Below are 23,492 nucleotides of genomic sequence, written 5' to 3' on the forward strand. Positions count from 1 at the left end.
GGTGACAGCAGTGTGTCATCAGCCATATGTGCCACCCCGGCGCCCGAGGATAGCGGGGCCGTGCGGAACTATTCCTGGGAGCAGGAGCTGGGGCTCTTCTCCCAGCGCCGGGGTTTGGGATGTAGCATCTTTTTGGCGATGGGCACCCGAGGCGAGCCGGGGGACGTGCCCGGCTGCCCCCAGAGTGCTGCGGCCCCATGGGGAGAGGAGAAACCCGGGTTTTCCTGCAGCCTTGGTGGGGGTGGTGGAAAAAAACAACCAGCAGTTTGATTTTCTAGCCTCGGAGGTGATGCTGTGGCCTCGGCACCCCCCCGCTCGGGGCTGCGGTGGCTCCCGGTTCCTGTCTGGCACCGCCGGCACTTGCCGAACGCGGCAGTTTCCCACCCGTGGGGGTGGCACAGGGGGATGGGGGCTCAGCAGGGCCCTTGAGCTGGTGTCACCACTCTGGAATAAAAACTTGCCAGCCGAGGGGACCTGGATTTTGCAGCTCTCCTCCCTGACGCCACTGAGGTGCTGCTGCCAGCGGAGCAGGTGGCTTCGCACGTGGTGGCAGCACATGGTCCGTGCGGCGGCTGGAGGGTCCCGCACTGCCTGCGGCCAGGAGCATCCCTCACCCCAGTGGGAAACCCGGGTGCTGCGCGGCTACGGCGGCATCACCCCTGTACCCTCACCCAGCAGGACACGGGGCTCTCCTGCCACAGCCGAGTCCAGATAGCGGATGCGCAGCCTCCCTGCCGTGAGCACCCAGGAGCTGGGGGTGCTGCGGGGGTGCTGAGCCGGACTCAGCACAATTACGGATGCACTGAGCAGGACGGGCTCTGGCGCAGGGACTTACAGAGCTTTGGGCTCTCTGGTCACAGCTTTCCCCTGTACCCCGCTCCGCTCGTCGCGGCCACGGCCGGGGCAGGGGACGCGGCTGTGCGGGGACTCGCAGCCTTTCGCCCTCATCCTGCCACGCTGAGCTCGACCCTACGGCAAGAGATGGCACCAATGCAGAATCCCACCACCGCAGCTCTCCGGTGCCAGCGAACACAATGGTTTCCCACACCCACGCGTGCTCCGTGTTTTACCAAAGTCGCTCCACACTCAGAGCCACCAGTTTTGGGGAGCCCAGAGCGCGACGTGCCGGTCTGGCTTGCCGGGTGGCAGCCCCCCATCATCACCAGGCACCGATACCAGCGCAGGGCTGGGAACATCACTGCAGCCCTTGCACTGAATGCACGGGGGGAGCATCCTGCTGAGGATGCTTGGGGTGTGGAGCGGGTGCTCGGACACCCCCGGGGAGCCCGCGGGTGCCTCCAGCCAGCCCAGAGATGCTTTGTGCAGGTGGGAGACGAGCTGGCCGACAGCTTTTGGAACATGCAGGGCTCTTTTTTCGGATAAATCCAGTGGGAAATGGTCGGCAGTTTTCCACTCCGCGTGGCAGGGTGCTGAGGGTCTCCCCGCACAGACACCACTGCGCCGCTCTGACCCCTCTGCCCACGGTAGTGCTTCCACCGCCGCCCCTGCGGCTGCTGGTGGGAAGGGGGATCCCTGTTCCAGTTAAACCCGGTCCATGAGCAGGAACTGACGGGGGAATTCACTGGCAGCCAGAGCTGGTTGGGGTGGAAGGGAAAACCTCAGCCAGCTAATGCTGCTGGGTGTCACCAGGGGGGGACTTGAAGTGTCCCCCACCAAAAGGCAGCCAGGCTCATTTTTTTTGTTGGTTATAACCGAGGAGCCCAACGCTGCCTCCACCATAAATGCACTAAATACTTTCACTCAGGCCTTCGCTCGAGGGATCCAACAGGCTCCTTCATTCCTCCTCAACGTGGTGAAGGGGGTAACAAATGAGAGGGGCTCACCAGGGGTGACGAAGGCCACGTTTTGGGGTTCAGCTGGCGTTTCTAGCACAGCACAGGCCAGGGAGTTTGCAGCCTCCAAGTAACACGGGCTGTCAGAGGAGAAGATGCGGGCTGGGGGCTGGGAGAGCTCTTCCCCTGCTCTCCATCACTCCCCGCCACGGGCACTGTGGAAGTGTGCCGATTAGCTGAGGCCTTGAGCATATCCAAAATGCATTAGAGTTAAATAATTCAGTTATGGAGTGAAGATGAGGATTTGGGAGAGAGGCAGGCACGAGAGATGCTTGGAAATGCAGGGGGAGGCAGCCCCCCGGCACAGGGTGAAGCACGGCCGGGCAGCAGGGAGGGAGCGGGAGGGACCATCCTTGGCAGGCAGCCGAGGCCGCTGGAACATCGCGGGGGATGGAGACATGTGGCTTTGGGCAGGATTCTGAAGCGGCTGAGAAGCCGGTGGAGTTCCTGGGCAGGGAGGTGGGTGCTGGTGTTTCCTCTGCTGCAGGCAAAGCCGGGCAAAGAAAAGCCAAGTCTGATGGGGTGAGTTTGTGGAGGCCTGCCCTCATCCCTGCCCGCATCCTTCCCCAACCTCCCTGCCCGCATCCCTGCTCGCATCCTTCCCCCGCACCCCTGCCCGCATCCCTGCCCGCATCCTTCCCCCACCTCCCTGCCCGCATCCCTGCTTGCATCCCTGCTCACATCCTTCCCCCACATCCCTGCCCGCATCCCTGCTCGCATCCTTCCCCCGCACCCCTGCCTGCACCCCTGCCCACACCCCTGCCTGCATCCCTGCCCGCATCCCTGCCCGCTGGTGCCGTTGAGCGCTGGCGGGTGCCTTTGCCATCAGGCTGGACTGCCCGGGGCAGCCGGCGAGCGGCACCACTGCAGAACAACCAACTTGCGACGGCTCTGCCCTGCCCGCCGCGCTCCCGTGCACGGACACTGCTGGAACAGGGGTTTTACCTGGTGCTGCAGTCGTTGCTGTGAAAGCCGGCTGCAGAGGCAGCTCTAGAGCCGTTCCCATCACTCTGGGCATTGCACCTCCCAGCTGCTGCACCCCAAATGTCCAGGGGTGCTGCAGGCTGGCCCTTGCCATTGGGGATCATCCCTTTGCAGGATGAGGCTGGTCCCCAGCACCACAGAGGCAGCAACGAGGGGACAAGGGACCTCTGATCTGATCCCCGACGCTGCCCTCGGCTTAAAACTTTGTGGAAACTGTTGGGAGGAGGAGAAAATGCCACGGGGGGGGATGCCCTGCACCCCCTCACCTCCCACCACCCACATCCCTGCTGCACTGGGGCGGGTACAGGGAGATTGTTGCAGCCTTGGGAAGAGCAGAGCATCCCGTGGGGCGGCCGGGATGGATCCAGCTTTGTCCATAGCAAACATCCTGGAATGTGCGTTGGCTGTGGGGGTGCAATGGGGACCCCAAATCGCAAGGCCTGGCTCAGGTGACAATTCCAGGAGCTTGGATCATTCCTCCTGCCTCCAAAGTCTCCATCTGCCTTCCTCCTCTCTGCAGCCGACCCTTCGACAGCCCCCAGGGTGGTGCGAGGCTGGTCCTTCATCCCCAGTGAACTTCTCTGCCCAGTTCCCTGCGTGCAGCCCCTCGGGGGGTCTCGGGGGGGTGGGGGAGGTGGGGCACTGGGCCGTGTCCCCCTGCTCCCCACTGGGCTCTGCGTCCCCAGCACCACACATGCCGCGTTGAGGCCATGCTGTTTTCTTTGCGTCACAATTAACTTCGAACCTGATGGAAAACCTTAATTTGCACTTCAAAGCGCTTTGCAGCAATCTGCCAGCCGAGCAAAGCCGGAGCTGGCACTGGGATTTTTCCAGGGCCCGGCTTGCGGCAAAGCCCGGCACCGCGGCTCCTGCCTGCCCCCCTTTGATCCCCTGGGATCAGGGATGCTCCCCGGCCTTTCAGCCCACCCCGGCGGCCCCCCAAGAGCTGTGTGGCTTCTCCAGGCCAGGCACCAAAGGCAACACGGCCATTCCCCGGTGGAAATTCAGATGGAAGCGGCCGTGCTTTGCTCGCTGAAGCCTCGGAGCACCCCGGTGCCCGCCTGGCATCGGTCTCCCAAAACCTCCTGGGCCTCATGTTGCATTTTCAGCTCCACAACCCCCCGTGCGGGATCCAGCTCCTGCTCCAGCTGTGGGAATCACACAGCACCTCAGCATCCCCAGAGTGGTACCCACCGATGTCAACCCGGGGTGGGTGGGGGGGGTCCGTCCATGCCACCGCCGGTGGCCCTGCTCCTGCGGCGATGCTCCGTGTGCTGAATCACCGCCGCGCTCTCCCGGCACAGCCCGGGCTCCATCCAAGCGATGATACATCTGTGCTAAACATAGTGCCAGGAAGGGGGGTCTAGGGTGGGGGGCCCCCGTGGGAGCGCCTCAACTGGGGGCTTCACTCCCTTTGGGTCTGCCAGGGGGGGCCGAGGGCTGGGTGAAGCCAAGCGCTTCTGCACCGACACCTTCTCCCCCCGCCTGGTGTGGCCGTCGCGTGATGGAGGCAGATGGCCGGGATGTGGGATGGCTCCGTGCTGACATCTCCCAGCTCACCTCTGCTGCTGGCATCCGGGAAGGAGCGACACCACCCCCCCACCCCCCCCAGTCACCATCCCTGGGGGTCTGCTGCCCCCTCCCCCAGCTCCTCCGGTGGGGTGGGATGAGGCCTTTGCAGGGATGCTCGTGCTGTCTGGCTCGTTCGGTGCCGTGCTGGGTCCATCCAGGCCTCGGGGTCCGTGGGTGAAAAGCTGGCGGCAATCCCCCCACCCTGGGGGGCTGCAGGGGGCTGTCCCCCACAGCACGGGACTCGCCGGTGTGGCCTCCGGCAGCCACGGCGGCAGCGAAAGGAGAGCAGCTATTAATAACCCTGCGCAGCAAAGGAAAAAAAATGTAATTCCATAATGGAAGCAGCTCCCAGAGAACAATTCAGGGAATAAAATGTTCGCGGGGGGGGGGGGGGGGGGGGGCGAGCCCAGCCCCCACTGGCTGCAGCTCTGCCATTGCCCCCGGGGGTGCCCGGGAAGGGAGCGGCCCCCAGCCCCGAGGTCAGCGGGGGGGGGACCCGGCTGCGGGAGGGGGCTGGGGTCCGGGGTGTCGCCCCCCCCCCGGGGCAGGGCGGGGGTCGGTAGCTGGTGGGGGGCTGCTGGGGGGTGGGCGCCGGGGCAGCAGGAGGGGTTCCGTGTCGCCGTGTGCCCCCAACCCGAGCATCCCGGGGACCCGCCGTGCCCCGGGAGGGGGGGGCGGCCCCGGGGGCGGCCCCGGCGCGGGGCGGGGGGAGGGGCCGCCCGGTGCCCACGTGGTTTCGCGGTGGCTCCGGAGCGGAAGAACCGGCGGCCGGGGCCGGGGCGGCGGCGGGGGCGGCCGGAGCGGGACCCGCCGGGGCGGGAGGGGCCGGGGTCCCGGCGGCGCCGCCGCAGCGCAGCCATCGCCTGGCCGGTGAGTGCGGGGCTGGGCCGGGGGCTACCGGGCTGCCCCCCCCGGGCCTGTCTCCGCCGGCCCCGCCGCGGCCCCGTTCCCCTTCCCAGCCCCGGCCCCATCCCCGTTCCCGGCCCCGTTCCCAGCTCCATCCTCATCCCCGTTCCCGGCCCCATCCCCGGTCCTGGTCCCGTTCCCGGCCCCGTTCCCAGCTCCATCCTCATCCCCGTTACCGGCCCCATCCCCGGTCCCGTTCCCGGCCCCATCCCCGGTCCTGGTCCCGTTCCCGGCCCCGTTCCCAGCTCCATCCTCATCCCCGTTACCGGCCCCATCCCCGGTCCCGTTCCCGGCCCCGTTCCCAGCTCCATCCTCATCCCCGTTCCCGGCCCCGTTCCCGTTGTTCCCGGCCCCGTTCCCAGCTCCATCCTCATCCCCGTTACCGGCCCCGTTCCCAGCTCCATCCTCATCCCCGTTACCGGCCCCGTTCCCGTTGTTCCCGGCCCCGTTCCCAGCTCCATCCTCATCCCCGTTACCGGCCCCGTTCCCGTTGTTCCCGGCCCCGTTCCCAGCTCCATCCTCATCCCCGTTACCGGCCCCGTTCCCGTTCCGGCTCCATCCCCGGCTCCGCCCCGGGCCCCTCCTGCGGCCCCGGCGACCCCGGCGCGGTGCGGCCCCGGGCTGGGGGCGGGCGGCCCCTGGGCCCTCGGGAGGGGAGGGGGGGGGTTACCGGGGGCCGCCGCACCAAGGCCCCCCCCGCCGGGGCCCGCGACCCCCGCCCGGGCTCACCCGCCTGCCCGGCCCCGCGCCCCGCCCGGGGGGCACGCTCCCCCCCTGCACGCGCCTTGCACGGAGCTTTGCACGCCGGGTCTGCACACGCGTTTGCACACAGGCTTGCACGTCGGTTTGCGTGCCGCTTTGCACACAGGTTTGCACGGCAGTTAGCACACCCGTTTGCACACAGGCTTGCACACCTAGTTGTGTGCCGGTTTACACACCGGTTTGCACGCTGCTTTGCACGCAGGTTTGCATGCTGCTTTGCACGCAGGTTTCTGCGCCAGTTTGCACAAGAGGTTTACATGCTGGGGTGCACGCTGCTTTGCACACAGGTTTGCACACCAGTTTGCATGCCAGCTTGCACACATGTTTGCATGCTGCTTTGCACGCCGGTTTACACACCAGTTTGCACACAGGTTTTCATGCTGTTTTACACACCACTTTGCACACAGGTTTACACGCCAGTTTGCACGTTGCTTTGCATGCAGGTTTACAGGCCACTTTGCACGCAGGTTTGTACACAGGTTTGCACGCCGGTTTACACACCAGTTTGCACACAGGTTTTCATGCTGTTTTACACACCACTTTGCACACAGGTTTACACGCCAGTTTGCACGTTGCTTTGCATGCAGGTTTACAGGCCACTTTGCACGCAGGTTTGTACACAGGTTTGCACGCCGGTTTACACACCAGTTTGCACACAGGTTTTCATGCTGTTTTACACACCACTTTGCACACAGGTTTACACGCCAGTTTGCACGTTGCTTTGCATGCAGGTTTACAGGCCACTTTGCACGCAGGTTTGTACACAGGTTTGCACGCCGGTTTACACACCAGTTTGCACACAGGTTTTCATGCTGTTTTACACACCACTTTGCACACAGGTTTACAGGCCACTTTGCACGCAGGTTTGTACACAGGTTTGCACGCCAGTTTGCACACAGGTTTGCACGCCGGTTTACACACCAGTTTGCACACAGGTTTGCACGCTGCTTTGCACGCAGGTGTACACACCATTTTTGCACGCAGGCTTGCACGGAGGTTTGCACGCCGCTTCACAGCCCATCAGCGCTTGCCCAGGTCTGTGGTGGTGGCATTGCCCCCCCTGGCCTCCACCAGCCCCACCGCGCAGCCCCCCTGGCCCCAGCGGTGGGGAGGGCACGCAGGGGGGTTACAGCAGTGGGGAGGGGGCTTTGCCCCGTCACAGGCCCCCCCAGTTTGGGGCAGGGGGTGCATGGTTGGGGGCGGCTGCCGGGCGCTGCGCTGGTGATCGGTTCTACCCCGCGCATCCTCGCAGCCCCCCCAGCGGGGCTGTGCTGGGGGGCCGGGCAGCTGCGCGGTGGCTGTCCCCAAATGCCAGCTGGGTGCCGGCGGCCCGGCAGCGTGGTGCGCCTGGCCCAGCGGGGCGATGAGCTGCAGCCCCGTTTTTGCTCTCTTTAAAGGCATTTGTAGGCCTCGAGGAGGGGCTGACCGCTGGGAACATGGAGGCAGCGTAGCTGGTGCGGTGCCGTGGGGATCTGCGCCGTTAACCCTGGAACCTAATGACGGCGCTGCCCAGCTCCCGCTGACCCTGTCGTGGCTGACGTGAGCTCCTGCCCGCCGCGGCTCCCTGCCCGCGCTGCCGACGCCTGAGACACGTGTGCCTGTGCCGCAGCCCTGCCCAGCCCGCGCCCCCGCGCCCCGCGCCCGGGGCCTGCTGCCAGGCAGGTGCCACAGTGCGATGGATGGGGAAACTGAGGCACGGCGGTCTGGGAAGCAGCAGGGCCAGACCAGGCGGCTCTGGGCCAGGCTGTGGGTGCAAAGCCGCTGCCCTGTGTGTCGGGGAGGGTCCCGTTCCCAGTTGACACAGGGGGCTCCCCCTCAGCCTCCAACTTGCCCCCAGGACCCCCAGGCAGGGCCTGGGCAGGGGACTGGGCACCCACCGGCCCTATGAGCCAGGGGTCCTGGTGTCTGGCTTTGAGGGGGTCACCTGGGGCTCAGGGAGTCTCATCTTGCCTTATGGGGGTGCCTCAGTTTCCCCAAAGGGGACGGTGATGGTACCCTCCTGCCTGTGCCGGGGAGAGGGTCCCCTCCATTGCTGCCCCGGGGGGTGGATTTAAGGCCCCTACAGGATGGGACAGAGGGGAGGTCGTGATGCCAGGAGGGGGGTGGGGGGGTGTCTGTGTTTCATGCTCCTTGTCCCAGCACTGACTGTGACAGCCCAGGCTGTCCGGCCCTGGGGTCTGCCCCCCAGGGCACAGCGGGGCTGGGGGGTGCCAGTGGGGCTGGGCTGGCCCCAGTGCTCGGGGGGGGGGGCTGGGCTGTCGTCCATCGTCCCCCCCACCCCATCACCCTGCAGATATCACCTTCCTCTCCCAGCTTTGTGCTATGAATTATTTGTGCGGTGGCTCCCAGATGTCTGCCCGAGCCGCAAGGCTGCGTGCGGCTGCCCCAGTGCCCGCGGGGTCCCCGGCTGGGAGGGGGGGACAGTGCCACGGCACCACTGGCACCGGCACCCGCTGCCGCCTCGCTGGCCCGAGTGTGCCAAAAAAACAGGGAGCTGCAGCAGAGCCACCGGTGGCCGCCCAAAATCCTTGACCGGGGACAAATCCTGCGGTGCTGGGCAGTGCGGCAGAGTGGGCTGGGCAGGATCAGGCCCCCCCGGGGCTGGCTGGGGAGCTGTGCCGTGGTGCAGGGGACTCCCGGGGGGGTGAGCGGCAGTGCCGGTATATAGGGCACGGCACGAGCTGCGTGTGCCGTGGGGGCGTGGGAGGGTGGGAAGCCGCTCGCGTGCGGTGCGGGGTGGGAGGCGGCAGCACCAGCCGCTATTTCTGGCACTTGCTCCCAGGGGGACATGGGGAAAGTCACCGTGTCCCCCCCGGGGATGTTCTGCCAGGGATGCTCTCTGCCACCGCAGCTCCCAGCCGCATCCCGGGCGGTGATGGTTACAGCTCTGGGGGTGCTGGGACCCCTGTGCCCCCCATTCCCCGGTGGGGACAGAGATGCTGGGTGTCCCCCCACCACCCAGGGAAGGCTGTGGGGTTGGAGCCACTGCCGGTGGCAGCTCCCAGGACCATCCCTTCCCCCATCGCTCTGCCACTGGGACATGCTGAGCTCCCGCAGACCCCGCTCCATCCCCAGGACCCAGCCAGGCAGCACCGGTCCTTGGCCCCCCACGGCCGGATCCTGCACCCGGCGTCCCCACAGCCCAGCCTGCTCCGGGGGCTGCCCCTGGCCGGGTTCATCCCTGCCGTGGGGTCACCGGTGGTTGTCTGTCCATCCGTCCGTCTGTCCCCCAGGCAGGACATGGACTCCATGTTCGAGGACGACATCAGCATCCTGACGCAGGAGGCGCTGGGGCCGGACGAGGACTGGCTCGACAGCCCCAACACCGACCTCTCAGGTGAGATGTGCTCGGCCTCCCACTTCGCCCTCATCACCGCTTACGATGACATCAAGAACCGGCTGACGGGGCTGGAGAGGGAGAACTCCACGCTCAAGCGCCGGCTCAAGATGTACGAGGTCAAGGTGAGGGGCCAGGGGGGGTCGGGGGGGGCGCGGGGCCGGGGGTCCCCGCTGATGTCTTTGCCCTGCGGCCGCAGTACCCGCTGATCAGTGAGTTTGGGGAGGAGCACATCTTCTCCCTCTACGAGGCCAAGGAGACATCGCTGCTCAAGAGTGAGAAGGCATCGCTGCAGCAGCAGCTCAACCAGTTCCAGCACGAGGTGAGCGGGGCCGGTGGGGTCAGGGGTCCGGGGGGGGTCCCCCTGAGCTGCCCACCCACCGTCCCCACCTCCCTCGCAGCTGCAGAAGAGCAAAGAGCGGGAGGAGCAGCTGGAGGAGATGATCCAGGCCTACGAGAAGCTCTGCGTGGAGAAGGCTGACCTGGAGACCGAGCTGGGAGAGATGGTGGGTGCCGGCAGGGACCGGTGCCTGGGGACATCAGTGTCCCCTTCCCCTCTCTGTGGCAGCAGCTGGGCAAATGGCACCGCCATCGTGGTGCTGTTGCTGGGACGCGCTGGGGATGCAGGGCTTGGGGGGCCGTAGCTGCTCGCCCCTGTTACGGCCACGCTGAGGGGTTGTAGTGATGCACGTGGTGCAGCTTTATCCCTCTCAATTCCCACTCCTGCCCTGCCAGGGGATGCTCCTGGCTCCAGTGTGGTGCGTGTCCGGCACTGCTGGGCATCCCTGGCATCCCCTGGGATGATGCTCCGCCAGCATCACCCAGCACGATGCTCTGCCAGCCCAGGGGGCCACCCCTGCCGTGCCACCCTCCTCTGGGCTGGCCACGTGCTGGGGACACATCCCCCCATCACCCCGCCACTGCAGCCACCAGCTCCGTGGGGACCCAGAGCGCCAGGGCGGGGGGCAGGATGGACCCGGGGGACGGGGTGCTCAGCCCTCCCCTCCCCGGGCAGCGGGCGCTGGTGGAGACGCACCTGAGCCGCATCCGGAGCCTGGAGCAGCAGCTGCGGCAGCGCGATGGCAGCGCCTTCCCTGGGCTGGGTGCCCCGCTGCCGGGCCAGGAGGTGCCATTCCTCACCCTGCACCCCAACCCCGGCCTGAGCCACGGTGAGCAGCCCCCTCCCCACCCCACGGGACCCCCGGACGGGGCAGCCGGGGCTGCGTGCCGGGGGCTGAGTCGAGGGCTGCCCGCAGTGCTGGAGCGGGCCGGGGGCTGGCAGAGCCGGGGGCTGGAGGCCGAGCTGGAGGCGGCACGGCAGGAGACCCAGCGCGCCCAGCACCGCGAGGAGCATCTCAAGGCCGAGTGTGAGCGGCTGCAGGCGGAGCTGAAGCATCTGCAGGACACCCAGGAGCAGGTACGGTGCAGGGTCTGGCCACGCGAGACCACCCCACATCCCCCACGGGTGGGGGTCTGGGTGCTCACAGGGTGTCCCCTCTCCCCAGGACCAGTCGGAGCGGGACATGGCCTGGGTGAAGAAGGTGGGCGATGACCAGTAAGTGCTGGGGGTCAACGGGGGCAAGGGCTGGGCTGTGGTGGGGGTCCCGGCAGGGAGGGCTGGGGGGCACACGGGGCTGCACTGCGGCACCACTGGGCTTCCCGTGCAGGGTGTCCTGGGGGGGACAGGGTCCCTGGGGGCTTCCCCCACTGCAGTGCTGCAGGTGGGTGCGATCCTGCACCCCAGGGACACCGGGGAGCTTGGGGCTGAGCTGGGCTCCGGGCGTGCGGTGGCCACAATCCGGTGGCCACAATCCGGTGTCCAGCACCGTCCGGGCTGCGCGGTGCTGGCTGGGCGAGCGCCGCCGCCTCCAGAGGGCACTGACAGCTTGTGGCTGCCGAGCAGCCACCGCACAGCACCCATCCGGCACCGCACAGCACCCATCCGGCACCCTACCGCACCGAGCCGTGCCATGTGGCCGTGCCAGGCTGCGGGATGTCGGCAGCACCGGGAGGCACCGGGAGCGTGTCCAGGCTGCTCGGCGCCACAGGCTGCCCCTTCTCCGGCTCACCGGCTCCACATCAAACCCCACCAGGGTATTTCTGGTGGCACTGGTGTAACTGGGTGCGGAGCCCTCGTGGTGCTGGGGGACCATCCCTTGTGCCTCTTCGCTGAGCCGGGGGCTCTGTCAGCGCAGCCCCCGGCACCGCGTGGTGCTGGACAGGGACTGCGCACCTGGGATCGGCGGGGTTTGAGCCAAAACACCCCCAAATCTGGGGAGGGCTGGGGCGGGGGGGGGGGGGGGGGGGGGGGCAGCACCGCTGTGCCAGGGCAGGGGGGTGCTTCCCGTGGCCGGAGCCCTGCGCCAGCATCGCAGGGGGGGGGGTGCAGAGCAGCTCCGTGCCGGTGCTGAGCCTTCCCCTCAAAGCAGCTGTCCGTAACCTGGTTAATTAGGCAACAGCCTCGTTACCCCGCTGTCTTCGAGGGGGGCTGCTGGGCGGCAGCAGCAGGACTTCGCACCTGTGCCCCCCCCCCACTCCCCGCCGTGATTCCGGGCGGGATGTGCCGGGCTGGCATCACGGCTCCTCCGGGCACGTCGGGCTGTGCCGGGGCCGCCAGCCCGTGCCAGGCTGTGGACAGATACGAGGTGACACGCGGGGCCTCGCCTGGGAAGGTGCTGGGGTGTGGGGGTGAGAGGGGGGTGTCCCCCTCCTTTTTCCTGAGGTGTTGGATGCTTTTGCCGTTTCTTGTCTCCCCGGCGTCAATCAGCGGGGCGGGGGCGGCCGCATCCGCGCTGGCACCCCCGGGGGGCTGCGGCCGGGCGGCTGCCGCCCTGTCTCTCCCGTGCATCCCGGGGGGCGACCCTTGGTAACCTTCCCCAGGGGTGTGTGTGTGTGTGTGTGTCCCTTAATTCACTTTATTTGTCACAAAACTGAGCCCCACTGGCTGGGAGAGCTGACCTCACCCACCTGTGCCCTCCCCCCCGCAGTGCCCCCCCCCACCCCCCGTCCCCCTGCCCACGATATCCAGCCCCCACCGGGAAATAAAACTTCAGATTTATGTATGAATATACCCCAAACCCACCTTGCTCAGCCAGCCTTCCCCAGGCCAAGGTGGGGAAACTGAGGCACAGCTGGTTCCGTGCCCCTCACCCCCAGGCCTGGGGGCACCTTCCCCCCTCCCCGGGCACAGCCCTCCCCTCCCCGGTCTTTTCTTGGAAATACGGCTCTTTTTTGTAACCCGCTCCGCTCCACCACGGGGTTGGTGTGAAAGGTGCCTTCTCGGCGCTTTCCGTCGCTTTGCCGAATTAGTCACCGGGCTGCCGCGTGTGAGCAAAGCGGGGGTCCCTCTGGCCCCCCTTTTTTCTTTCTTTTTTTTCTTTCTTTTTTTTCTTTCTTTTTTTTCTTTCTTTTTTTCTTTCTTTTTTTTCTTTCTTTTTTTCTTTCTTTCTTCTCCCCCCTCTTTCTCCCCCCTCTTTCTCCCCCCTCTTTCTCCCCCCTCTTTCTCCCCCCTCTTTCTCCCCCCTCTTTCTCCCCCCTCTTTCTCCCCCCTCTTTCTCCCCCCTCTTTCTCCCCCCTCTTTCTCCCCCTTCCTTTCCCCCTTCCTTTCCCCCTTCCTTTCCCCCTTCCTTTCCCCCTTCCTTTCCCCCTTCCTTTCCCCCTTCCTTTCCCCCTTCCTTCACCCCTTCCTTCACCCCTTTTTTCCCCTCTTCTTTTCTCTTTTTTCCTCTTTGTCTCTACTTTTGTCTCTTCTTTTCTCTTCCTTTTTCTTTTTTCTTCCTTTCTGAGGCCACAGCAAACCCCATCCACGCTTCCTCAGGAGGGGGCCAGGGAAAGGCCGGGAGCCAAATCACTGGGAAAGCCCCGGGGGGAGCCAGGTGGGGGTGCTGGGGATGGAAGGTGCTGGAAGGCTGCGGGGCTTTGCAGGACCCCTCCCCAGGACATCGCTGCCGACACCCAGGGCTGACACCGTGCCCAAAGCTGGGGGTGCAGGAGGTCGGAGCACCCCCCCACCAGCCCCCTACCCTCTCGCTGCCCAGCTGCTGGCACCGTTTTGGGGAGATTTGCTGGGGTTTAATGACTCTTGCGCCCATGGGTGCCTGTGCCGGGGCTGCCGCCGTGCTCACCACCTCCTGTGCCAGCGATGCTGGGACATCCCCGTCCCTGCTCCCCCGACCCTGCGGCCAAGGGGGGGCCCGGCAGGTGAGGGGGTCATGCCTGGCCCCCCAGCCCACGCTCCCCCAGCCTGGCGATGGCAGCTACGCCTGCGGTTCCTGATTTTATTTCAGTCTTCACCGGCTTCTTGTTTACCAGGTGTGACTCGCTCGAGGTCACCCCTTCCTCCCCGCCCCCCCGCGCTGGCCCCCACCCAGGGGGGCTGTGCCCTGGCCAGCACCCCCACACTGTGGGTTAACTTTGCCGCTAAGGGTGGGGGCCAAGCCCCAGGCCCGGCGGTACGAAGACACCACCATGTGTTGTCCCCCCACCCCCAGGTTCCTGGGGACCACGCGGTGCCGGGCGGCAGGGGGGGGGGGGCACAGCCCTGCGGTAGGGCTGGAGGGGTGTGTGATGTGGTTGGCATCTCTCCGGGTACCAGCTGCGCCGCAGAGGCGATGGGTATCATTTGCCGGGGCGAGGCTGTGCCGCTGCCCCCCGTAACTGGGTCTGGGGTCCCCCACTGGGTGCTGTCAGCAGGGGACACGCAGCACTCCGTCCCCACCGCGTGTCCCCAGCCCCTCGCTTTGCTGGTCCTGGCTGGGGGGGGTCTCAGCGGTGCTTGGCAGGCCCCCACCCTGGCCACAGCATCGCTGGCAGGGGGTGAGGATGGGGCGCGATGCCGGTGGTCCTGGCAGGGCCACGGGGGTCCCACGCGGTCCCGCTCCCGCCGCAGCAGCGATGCTCCGTGGTGCTTCGGCAGCCCGATGCGCGTAGGCGGCTGGTTTTCGGCGGCTGTTTTGTTCTCACGGCTTATCTGCAGTTGCGTATCAAAACCCCACAGTCTACCCTGAAACAGAGGTTTTTTGGAGGCTGGGGGGCACTGAGACGCGCGCACACCCCCCCCCCCCCCCCATTTCCCTCCCCTGGCACCAAACCTCTGGAAACCCTCGCAGCCCCCCTCGGCCACAGAGGGACCCATGGGGCAGGGTCCCTGCCCTCCCTCCGGTGCAGGCAGGGGTCCCAGCAGCGTGGCCTGGGTGGGGGCAGGGGGCTGCTCACACCCCCCCCCCCGGCAGCACTCGCTCCTCCGCCCCGGCACTGCGGTTTGGGCGCTTCCTCCCTGCACCTCGCTGTGACTGGGGGGGGTGGGGACTGGGGTGGCCCCTCTATGGCAGCGGCCACACTCCAGCGGTGGGGCTGGGGGAGCGGGACCCCCCCACTTCAGGGAGCAGCCGCAGACTCAGTGCTGGGTCCCGGGCTCAGAGCCGGGTGCCCACAATGGGCCACAGAGGGGAGACTGAGGCAGGAGAGGTGGGAGCCGGCGGGGCTGCAAGGGGGGGGTCCTGGGGGCAGCTGTCCCCAGGTGCTTGTGTCCTCGGTGCCACAGCAGCAGGGCCGTGGGGACTCTGGGGACACAGCATGGGGACCCGGCTGGGGAAATGGCTTTTTCTTTTTCACTTTCTTTTCTTTTTCTCTCTTTATTTTTCTCTTTTTCCATCTACTTTTTTGCTCTATTTTATCTTTTTTGCTCTGTTTTCTCTGTATTTTCTTCCTTTTATCTGTTCTCTTCCTTTTCTGTTTTCTTTCTTCCTTTTCTAATTTCTTTTTTCTTCCTTTTCTATTTTTTCTTCCTTTTCTATTTTCCTTTTTCTCCCTTTTTCTATTTTCTTCTTTCTTCCTTGTCTATTTTCTTTTTTCTTCCTTTTCTATTTTTTTCCTTTTCTATTTTCTTTTTTCTTCCTTTTCTATTTTTTTTCCTTTTCTATTTTCTTCTTTTCCAATTATTTTTCTTCTTTTTTTTTTTTTTTTTTCCCTTTCTTCTTCTTTTTCTTCTTTTTTTTTCTCCCCCCAGTGAGATGGCAGGAGGGCGGCCAGGGGCAGACCTGTCAGCTGCTGTTACGAGCGGCGGCTGCTGGGTCCCGGGGGTGTCACAACGGCTCAGCTGAACTCCGCGCACGGCGCGGGGCGCATCGAGCCCCCAGCCTGGGGGGGCCTGGGGAGACGGCTTCTCCCTTCGCATCACCGCGGAGGATATGGGTTTGAAAAGCGACACCGAAGTTGGGGAAGAATTGATGACTTTGTCAGGGCTTCCAAGAGCTGGGGATGGGGGGGGGCACACAGCACCCACCGCCTTCCCGCTCCCGGCTGCTCCCAGTGCCGGGGGAGGCTGCGGGTACACTGCTGGGTGGTGCGCAGCCACAACTTTTTTCCTTTAGAGTTAAAAACCTGAATTCGGGTTAATTCTGGGTGTGCCCCACAGCACCCCATGGCAGGGTGGCCCCCCCCGCCCCCGCTGGGGAACCGGGGCTGCTTTGCCCTCAGTGATGGTTCGTCCCTGCCGCAGAGTGAACCTGGCGCTGGCCTACACCGAGCTGACGGAGGAGCTGTGCCGCCTGAGGAATCTCAGCTCCCTGCAGAGCCAGATCCTCCGTGCCTTGCTGCAGGAGAAGAACCTCAATGGCGGTAAGCAGGGCAGCTGGGAGGGGGCTGGCACCCCGTGGTTGGACAGGGCCGTGATGCAAAAACCAGGGAGACCGTGCTGGCTACCCTCATCCTGCAGCTGGTGCTGAGCTCTTGTGTGTGTCTGTCCCTGGGAGCATCCCTACCAGGGAGCATCCCTACCAGGGAGCATCCCTACCTGGGAGCATCCCTACCTGGGGAGCATCCCTACCTGGGAGCATCCCTACCTGGGAGCATCCCTACCTGGGGAGCATCCCTACATGGGGAGCATCCCTCCCTGGGAAGCATCCCTACCTGGGGAGCATCCCTACCTGGGAGCATCCCTCCCTGGGAAGCATCCCTACCTGGGAGCATCGCTACCAGGGAGCATCCCTACCTGGGGAGCATCCCTACCTGGGAGCATCCCTCCCTGGGAAGCATCCCTACCTGGGAGCATCGCTACCAGGGAGCATCCCTACCTGGGGAGCATCCCTCCCTGGGAGCATCCCTCCCTGGGAAGCATCCCTCCCTGGGAGCATCCCTCCCTGGGAGCATCCCTCCCTGGAAGCATCCCTACCTGGGAGCATCCATCCTGGGAGCATCCCTCCCGGGAAGCATCCCTCCCGGGAAGCATCCCTACCTGGAAGCATCCCTACCTGGGGAGCATCCCTCCCTGGGGAGCATCCATCCTGGGGAGCATCCCTCCCTGGCAGCATCCCTCCCTCGCTGCATCACTCCCCGGGAGCATCCCTCCCTCTGGGGACCTCTGCGGCCGCATCCCCCATCCACCTGGGGAGTGCATGGGTGAGGAGGGGTATTTTCTGTGCCGCTGAGCTGATGGGGGGTATTTTCTATGCTTCCCCACCACCACCTCCTGCCCCATTTTCTTTGCAGGCCAGCGCCACTCCCCACTGTCCCAGTGCCACTCGCCAGCCCAGCAGCGCCGCTCGCCTGCCCCACAGTGCCCCTCGCCCGCTCCACCGGGACGTGCCGCGGCGCCCCAATGCCAGTCGCCAGCACTCCAACGGCGCTCGCCGGGCCCCCCCAGCCAGTCGCCAGCCCAGCAGCGCCGCTCGCCAGCCCCTGGTCCCTGCCAGTCCCCTGCCCAGCAGCGCCGGTCCCCAGTTCCTCCTTCCAGCCAGTCACCTGCCCAGCAGCGCCGGTCCCCAGCACCACCATCCTGCCCGTCCCCGGCTTCGGCATCACCGCACCGGCTGCCTGGCGAGAGGATGGAGCTGGGCTACGCCAAACCCTCCAGCCGCCACATCAAGGCCGGCTTCCAGGGCCGCCGCAGCTACTCGGAGGTGAGCAACGTGGCCCTGTACCAGCAGAGCCGCTCGCTCTGGCTCCAGCCCGAAGCCTCGACGCTCCCCAAGCACAGGCCCTATGGCGAGGTGTACCTGGGGGGCGCGGGAGCCCCCCTGAGCGCCCGGGAGCCCTTCGAGGAGCATGTGCGTTTCGAGAAGCAATCGTCGGATGAAGAGGAGTGGGCGCTCCCCAGCCCCCCCAGCCCCGAGGCGGGGGCTATCCGCTGCGCCTCCTTCTGCGCCGGCTTCCCCATCCCCGACGCCGACGCCGCGCACCGGACGGCTGCTGCCTATGCCCGGGCAGAACACGCTCAGTCCTGGCCCTCCATCAACGTACGTGGGACCCCCCCCACCCCCGGGGCTGTGTTATGGTGGGTTGGGGGGGGGGGGGGAAGAGGCAAGGGAACCCCCCCACCACGCAGACGGGGTGGTCACCCTGTGGTGTGCCTCAGTTTCCCCATTTTGGACCGGCTGCAGGGCATGGCAGCTGGTGGGGGGAGGGGGCCGGGGAGGAGGCGATGGGCAGCGGGGGGTGGGCTCAGCGCTGCCCTGTGCCCCCGCAGCTGCTGCTGGAGACGGTGGACTCGGAGGTGCGGAGCTGCCCGCTGTGCCAGCTGGCCTTCCCCATCGGCTACCCGGACGATGCCCTGGTAAAGCACATCGACTCGCACCTGGAGAACAGCAAGATCTGAGCCTTCCCCCCCTTCCCGATCTTTGGATGCTGCATGAAAACACACGAGGAGCAACACGGCTCCCGAAATACCTCCAAGTCTTCAGTAGCTACAGAAAGACTGAGCCCCCACCCCCACCCCAGAGCCCCTGGCCCCCCATCAGCGGGCCCCTCCGCTCCTGCCTCACCCCATCCCTGCATCCGCACCGGGTTTGGATGCTCAAATCGGGGCGCCAGGATAACGCCATCCCGGGTGGCGGCTGGAGGGGACCCCTCTGCACCCTTGGGCGTCATCTGCACCCTTGGGTGTTGCTGCTTGATCTCAGGGAGGATTTGAGGGGCTGGGTCCTGGATCCAGCTCCCAGGACGCAGGTGAAGGGAAGGGGCTGTGCCTTCCCCAGCTCCTCGGGTCAGAGTTGGGTTTGGGGGGGTGGGAGGTGGGGGGCAGCTGCTTGTTCTTAGTCCCCCTTGCCTTGTCTCACCGGTTTAAGCATCTTTCCACTCTTTTACATTGAAAGCCCCCTCCCCATTTCTTCCCCCTCCCCACAAGGATGCTGCTGAGGGATAAACCTCGAGGCACAGCATGACACACACACACACCCCTTGCACTGGGCTCTGTGGCCTGAGGGCTCTCCCTGACCCTGACACACACACCCCCCCCAGTGTGGGGACAGTGCAGCCCCCCAGCGCCCCCCCTCCCTTCCTGCTTTAGCCCAGGGCTGCAGGCGGCTGCTCAGCCTGAGCCCCCCGCCCTCTCACCCCCATTTCCCCCACGTTCAATCTACCTCACAGCTGCCGGGAGAGGGGGAGTTCACAGTGCCGTGCCCCCCCCCCGAGCTGCTCTGCGCTGCATGTGTCCCCCCCATACCACGGCGTGCACCCCCCATGCACCGCCAGGGGCTTGACCAAGTGCGGCCCCCCCACTGCACCGGGACCCCCGGGCAGAGGGATCCGTGCTCTCTGCAACACCACCAACTCCAATAAAACCTTTCCAGCGCCCAAAACGCTGTGGGGGGGCGAAGCCATCTCCTCTTTTTGGGGTCCCTAGGGAGGGAGCGGGGGGCCAGGCTGTGGGTGCACCTCCCCCCAAGGCTGGAGCAGGGGGTGAGCCTGGTGCTGGCACATCCAGCCCTGGCAAAGCCAACTGGTGTCACCAGGGCCCAGCCGCAGGGGTGACGGGGTTCAGGGTGCCCATTGTGGGTGACCTGCACCCGTGGCCCCGTTCCCGGCACGGTGGCACGTTTCAGGTTTAGTGGCCCAGCAGGCAGCAAGAAATGGGACAATCAAAAGCAAAACAAAAACCATTGCCAGCCCCACGGGTGACAGCAGGGACATGGCCAAACCCCAGCCCTGCCAGTTCCAGCACCGGCATGCAGCCACACGGGCACCTTCAGGGTCCCCTTGTAGCTGGGGACATCCCCCCCTGGGCTTGTCCCAGGCCTGGGGGGGGCTGCAGGGTGGGCGCGGGGGGACTGTGGTTGTGATGGTGCTGGCATGGGTGCTGGGCTCGGCTCACCCACAGCGCCCATGGCACAATGGCACAGCCCTGAGCCACTTACCTTGGTGATGCTCGTGGGGTGGCCCACGGGGGATAAAATGGGCATGGCCCCCCCCCCAGCCCCACATGGGACCCCGGTGTGGAGCAGAGCTGCCCTTCCCTGTTATTTGGGTGAGGGGAGTGGAGGGGCTACGCCAAACCCCCCAGGAGGAGCCGACGGGTGAGCAACATGGCATGCGTCGAGCGTGCAGTCCCGAAGGTGGCAGGGCTGGGACCGTGGAGGAAGCAGAGACCCCCCAGGTGAGCAAAACGCCGAGTGGGGTGGGAGGGCAGCGCCGGGGGGAGTGCGGAGGGAGGGGATGCGCTTGGGCATGATGGCAGGGTGATGGTCGCAGAGCATCGCGGGCAGCTGGTGGGAGTGGGGAGGGCTGCCAGGCTTCACACCTCCGGTGTCCTGCTCGTCATCAGCCTCGCTAAAGCTGCTCCTCCTCCCCAACGGTGCCACCAAACCAGCCCAGGGTGGGGACACCCCGCAGGGCTCAGGGGGTGGGGAGTGATGGCTGGGGTGAAGGTGGCGGTGGGATCCTCCTGGTTGTCCTGGGGGGCTGCCCGGGGAAGCCCACTCCCACCGCCATGGGTGCCACTGCTCCGGCAGCACAGCCGAGACCCGCTCCTCCGTGTTACTGTAGGGCCTACAGCCCCCCTGCCTGCGGGCTGAGGGGCAGGGGGCTGCAGGGGCGGCCCTCGGGGGGTCTCGGTTGATTTTGCACCCTGGGGGATGTAGGTGCATGACCTGGGTGCCGAGACACCCCTAAACTCAGCCGCTCGTGGGAAATCCCAGCTCTCATCTAGCCTGGCTCCGGCAGGGAGCATCCATGTGATGAGTTGTGACCGTCCTCAGTCCCCTCTGCCCAGGGGAGGCTGCAGGGTGGGGAGGGGGCTCTGTCCCCACTCCCCAAGCAGGATACGAGCTGGTTCCCAGCCGCTGCGGCACAGCAGGCTGTGGGGCGATGGTGTGAAGGAGATAGGCTCGGTGCTGCCGGCGAGGCAGTGGCACGGCGGGCGTTATCGCCGGCTGATCTCTGCATCTGGCAGGGGAGGGGGGGGGAACAGCAGCCCCTACCCCACGGCTGAGCCGGATCTGCCCCCCAGCTGGGCACCGGCTCATGCCAGGCACCAAGGGGGCTGAGCCAGGGGGACACACGCCTTGACCCCCATGGGGACATGATGCTGCAGGGAAGGGTCCCAAAAAGAGCAAATTGGGCCGGGGGGTTGCACCCACCAAGGATGAGGCCTGATCCATACTCGGGGTGGTGTAGAGGATGGCCAGGCTCCTTCTGTCCCCATCCACCAGTTTAGACTGGAAATGCACTGGGATGGGGGTGGAGGTGTGGCCCAACAGCGGGCAGGGGGTGTCCAGCCCCCACCCTGCCCTGCCACCCACTCCCCCCCCCCCGGCTTCTCTCACTTTTTTTGAAATCACGTGATAAATGTCAAACGGCGGGTGCCGTTACTCATCCTGCCACCGACTCAGCACCGCTTTCCTCCGGGGGCGGCAGCCGCTGAGTCAAGAGGCTGCAGGGCTCCCCCGGGGGCACTGAGACCACCAGACCCCCCCCCAAAACCACCAGCCCCTCGCAGGCTCCTGGGCCCTGTAGGAGGAACCAGGCGGCTTGGGGACACGTGTCACCCCGGGGCAGATGCGCCCCCATCCCGAGTGCGTGATGCTCGTGTGACTTCGGGGGTCCCAGCACCTCTGCTTTGGGGTGTTCAGCTCCGAAGCCTGGGGGCTGCCCTTTGCATGGTGCTGGGGGGGGGGAGGGTGATGATGAGGGGCTGGTGGTGGCCCTGGGATGCTCATGCAGAGCACAAGGCTCCGTGCCCGGTGGCTGTGCTGTGGCCTGTGGTCGCGGTGCTGAGCAGCTTGCCACGTCCCGTGAGCAGGATGCGGGCACATCACCCCCTGCACACCCCACCCTTCACCAGTGGGGACCACCCTGCCTCGTCCCCGCTCTGTGTGGGGAAACCCTGAGACATCCCCACTGTGAGAGGGACCGCTCCCCCCACCCCGATGCCTCCCGCAGCCTGGGACCGCCGTGCCTCAGTTTCCCTCACCCACCCCGCTGCGGCTCCGTGGCCCGGCGTGCAGGGCAAGCGGGGCTGCCCGGGGAAGGGGGGGGCTGCTCTGTGTCTGTGTGTGCGGCCCCGTTTCCTCTGACCCCCCCCCCGGGTGCTGCCGCCTCCTCGACACCTCGCAGGAGGGAGCTGCAAACCGCAGCGCTGGGCTGTGGTTTTGGTCTCACCCTCACCCCCCCAGGGTGGCAGGGCTTTAGGCTGGGGCACCCACCCAAGCCTGAACCGGGGGCTCCTGGGGGCTGCTGCACCCTGGGGTGCCCGACCACCCCTTGCAGGGCTCAGGGTGCCACGATGCCACCCGTGTGTGACACCCCTCCCTGCAATCCCGGCCCCCAAACCCACCCTGCAGTGCCTCTGCAGCTGCCCTGCCCCCAGGGGTGCTGGGGGGGGGCGATGTGGCCCTGCTGTCCCCATGGCTTGGGGCAGGGGACCAGGTGGCTGCAAGCATCCCCCTACTGCCACCAGCATCTCACCCTGCAGTGGTGGCTGGCGACCAGGATGGGGTGGTGGCCATGCCTGGGGCGGGGGTGGGGGGGTCCCGCTGGCAGCGAGGGGTGGGAGCACCCACATCGGCGTTCAGGGGGTCTTGGTGGGCGAGGCCTGTGGTCCCCAGTGCAGCTTGGCTGTGCCAGCTGCAGTGACAAGAGACAAGCCGCCATGAGGGGGCTGGGCAGTGGGGGGCTTCCCGCAGCGCCACGGGCTGGGGTCCGTCTCCTCCAGCCTGTCCTGAGGGCAGCGGGAGCATCCCCAGGGGAATCATCCCCGGAACACCAGGGATGTCACAGTGTCTGCACAGGGCACCGTCCCCAGGAGCCCCCCACGTGTGGGCAGCCCCCTCCCCACCCCGGGGCTGTGCCCCCCAGCCCTGGTGGGCCAGGCTGCAGCACGCCTGGCTCCGTGCCAGTGTCCCCGGTGTCCCCAGCCCCTGTGCCAGCCTCGCAGCAGGTCACACCTGCCATTTCCCATCCAGCAACTTTCTTTTTCTTATTATTTTTTTTTCCTCTCTCCCAGCAAAAAACCCCTCTTATTTTGGGCAGGTTGAAAAGTTTCTTTTTCCAGCAGGTTTTCAGGGTTGGTTGTGGGGTTTTTTTCTTTTCTCTTTTTTTCTTTTTTTCTTTTTTTTTTTTTTCTCAGCCTTTCTATCTTTTAGGGGGAAAATGAAACGCTTCTCACTACTCGGGTCCTGCTTTCTCCAGCAGCTGGGTCCTGCGGCACGGGGAGGGGGGCAGGGGATGGGACCAGGGATGCTCCTGCCCCATTGCTGGGTGTTCAGGGCCAGATCCAAGCAGGGAAGACAGCGTCCTGGTGTCCCTGGCTGTGTGTGCCGTGAAGGGGGATTCTCTGATGTCTAGTAAGGGTTGTGCTGATGTCTTGCCCTGGGTGTTCCGCACTCCTTCCCGCTTTGCCCGTCGAAGGGCTCCGTGCACTCATAGGGATCACCCACGTGCACCAGCCGATCCCCTTTAACCGAGCTGCAGGGATCCCCCCGGCTCCAGGAAGGCTCCAGGGGGGACCCCCGGGCTGGGGGGCTGTGGCGGCAGCGTGGCCTCTCCGTCGGGGTTTATAGGAAACGGCGCTGCAGGGAAGCGCCCGGCGCTCCTGCCCGGGTGAGCGTTTCTTTCCAGCCGTGGGCGCCGAAAGGCCCCTCTCTGCCACGGATCCGGTGTGAGTCAAAGCCGGAGCCCTGGGGTTTAACCACAAGCCCCAGAGCTGCCATGTCACAGGGGAGCATCGCCAGAGGCGTTTATAAGAAATGGAGAGGCTGCCCTGCCGGGGAAGGGACCCCAGCTGGCACGGGGGGCTTCGCCCGTGCCCTCCGGGAGAAGCCCTTTGGCCCCATGGGCAGAGGTTGCAGCGGTGGCTGCGGGCTCAG

The 23,492-nt window shown here is 65.9% G+C and overlaps 1 protein-coding gene across 1 annotated transcript; it reads left to right on the top strand.

Annotated features, from left to right (window-relative positions):
- Positions 1-5,129: 5,129 nt before the first annotated feature.
- On the top strand, positions 5,130-18,989 carry TBKBP1 (TBK1 binding protein 1). The gene is made up of 11 exons (XM_037411206.1): positions 5,130-5,279; positions 7,475-7,739; positions 9,315-9,539; positions 9,614-9,736; positions 9,816-9,920; positions 10,430-10,583; positions 10,671-10,831; positions 10,920-10,969; positions 15,914-16,032; positions 16,903-17,648; positions 17,879-18,989. The coding sequence occupies exons 3-11, from the start codon at positions 9,318-9,320 to the stop codon at positions 18,005-18,007; spliced, it is 1,809 nt and encodes a 602-aa protein (XP_037267103.1). The 5' UTR covers positions 5,130-5,279; positions 7,475-7,739; positions 9,315-9,317; the 3' UTR covers positions 18,008-18,989.
- Positions 18,990-23,492: the final 4,503 nt, after the last annotated feature.

Source organism: Falco rusticolus, chromosome 18, assembly GCF_015220075.1.
Source record: "Falco rusticolus isolate bFalRus1 chromosome 18, bFalRus1.pri, whole genome shotgun sequence".
NCBI classification, from domain to species: Eukaryota; Metazoa; Chordata; class Aves; order Falconiformes; family Falconidae; genus Falco; species Falco rusticolus.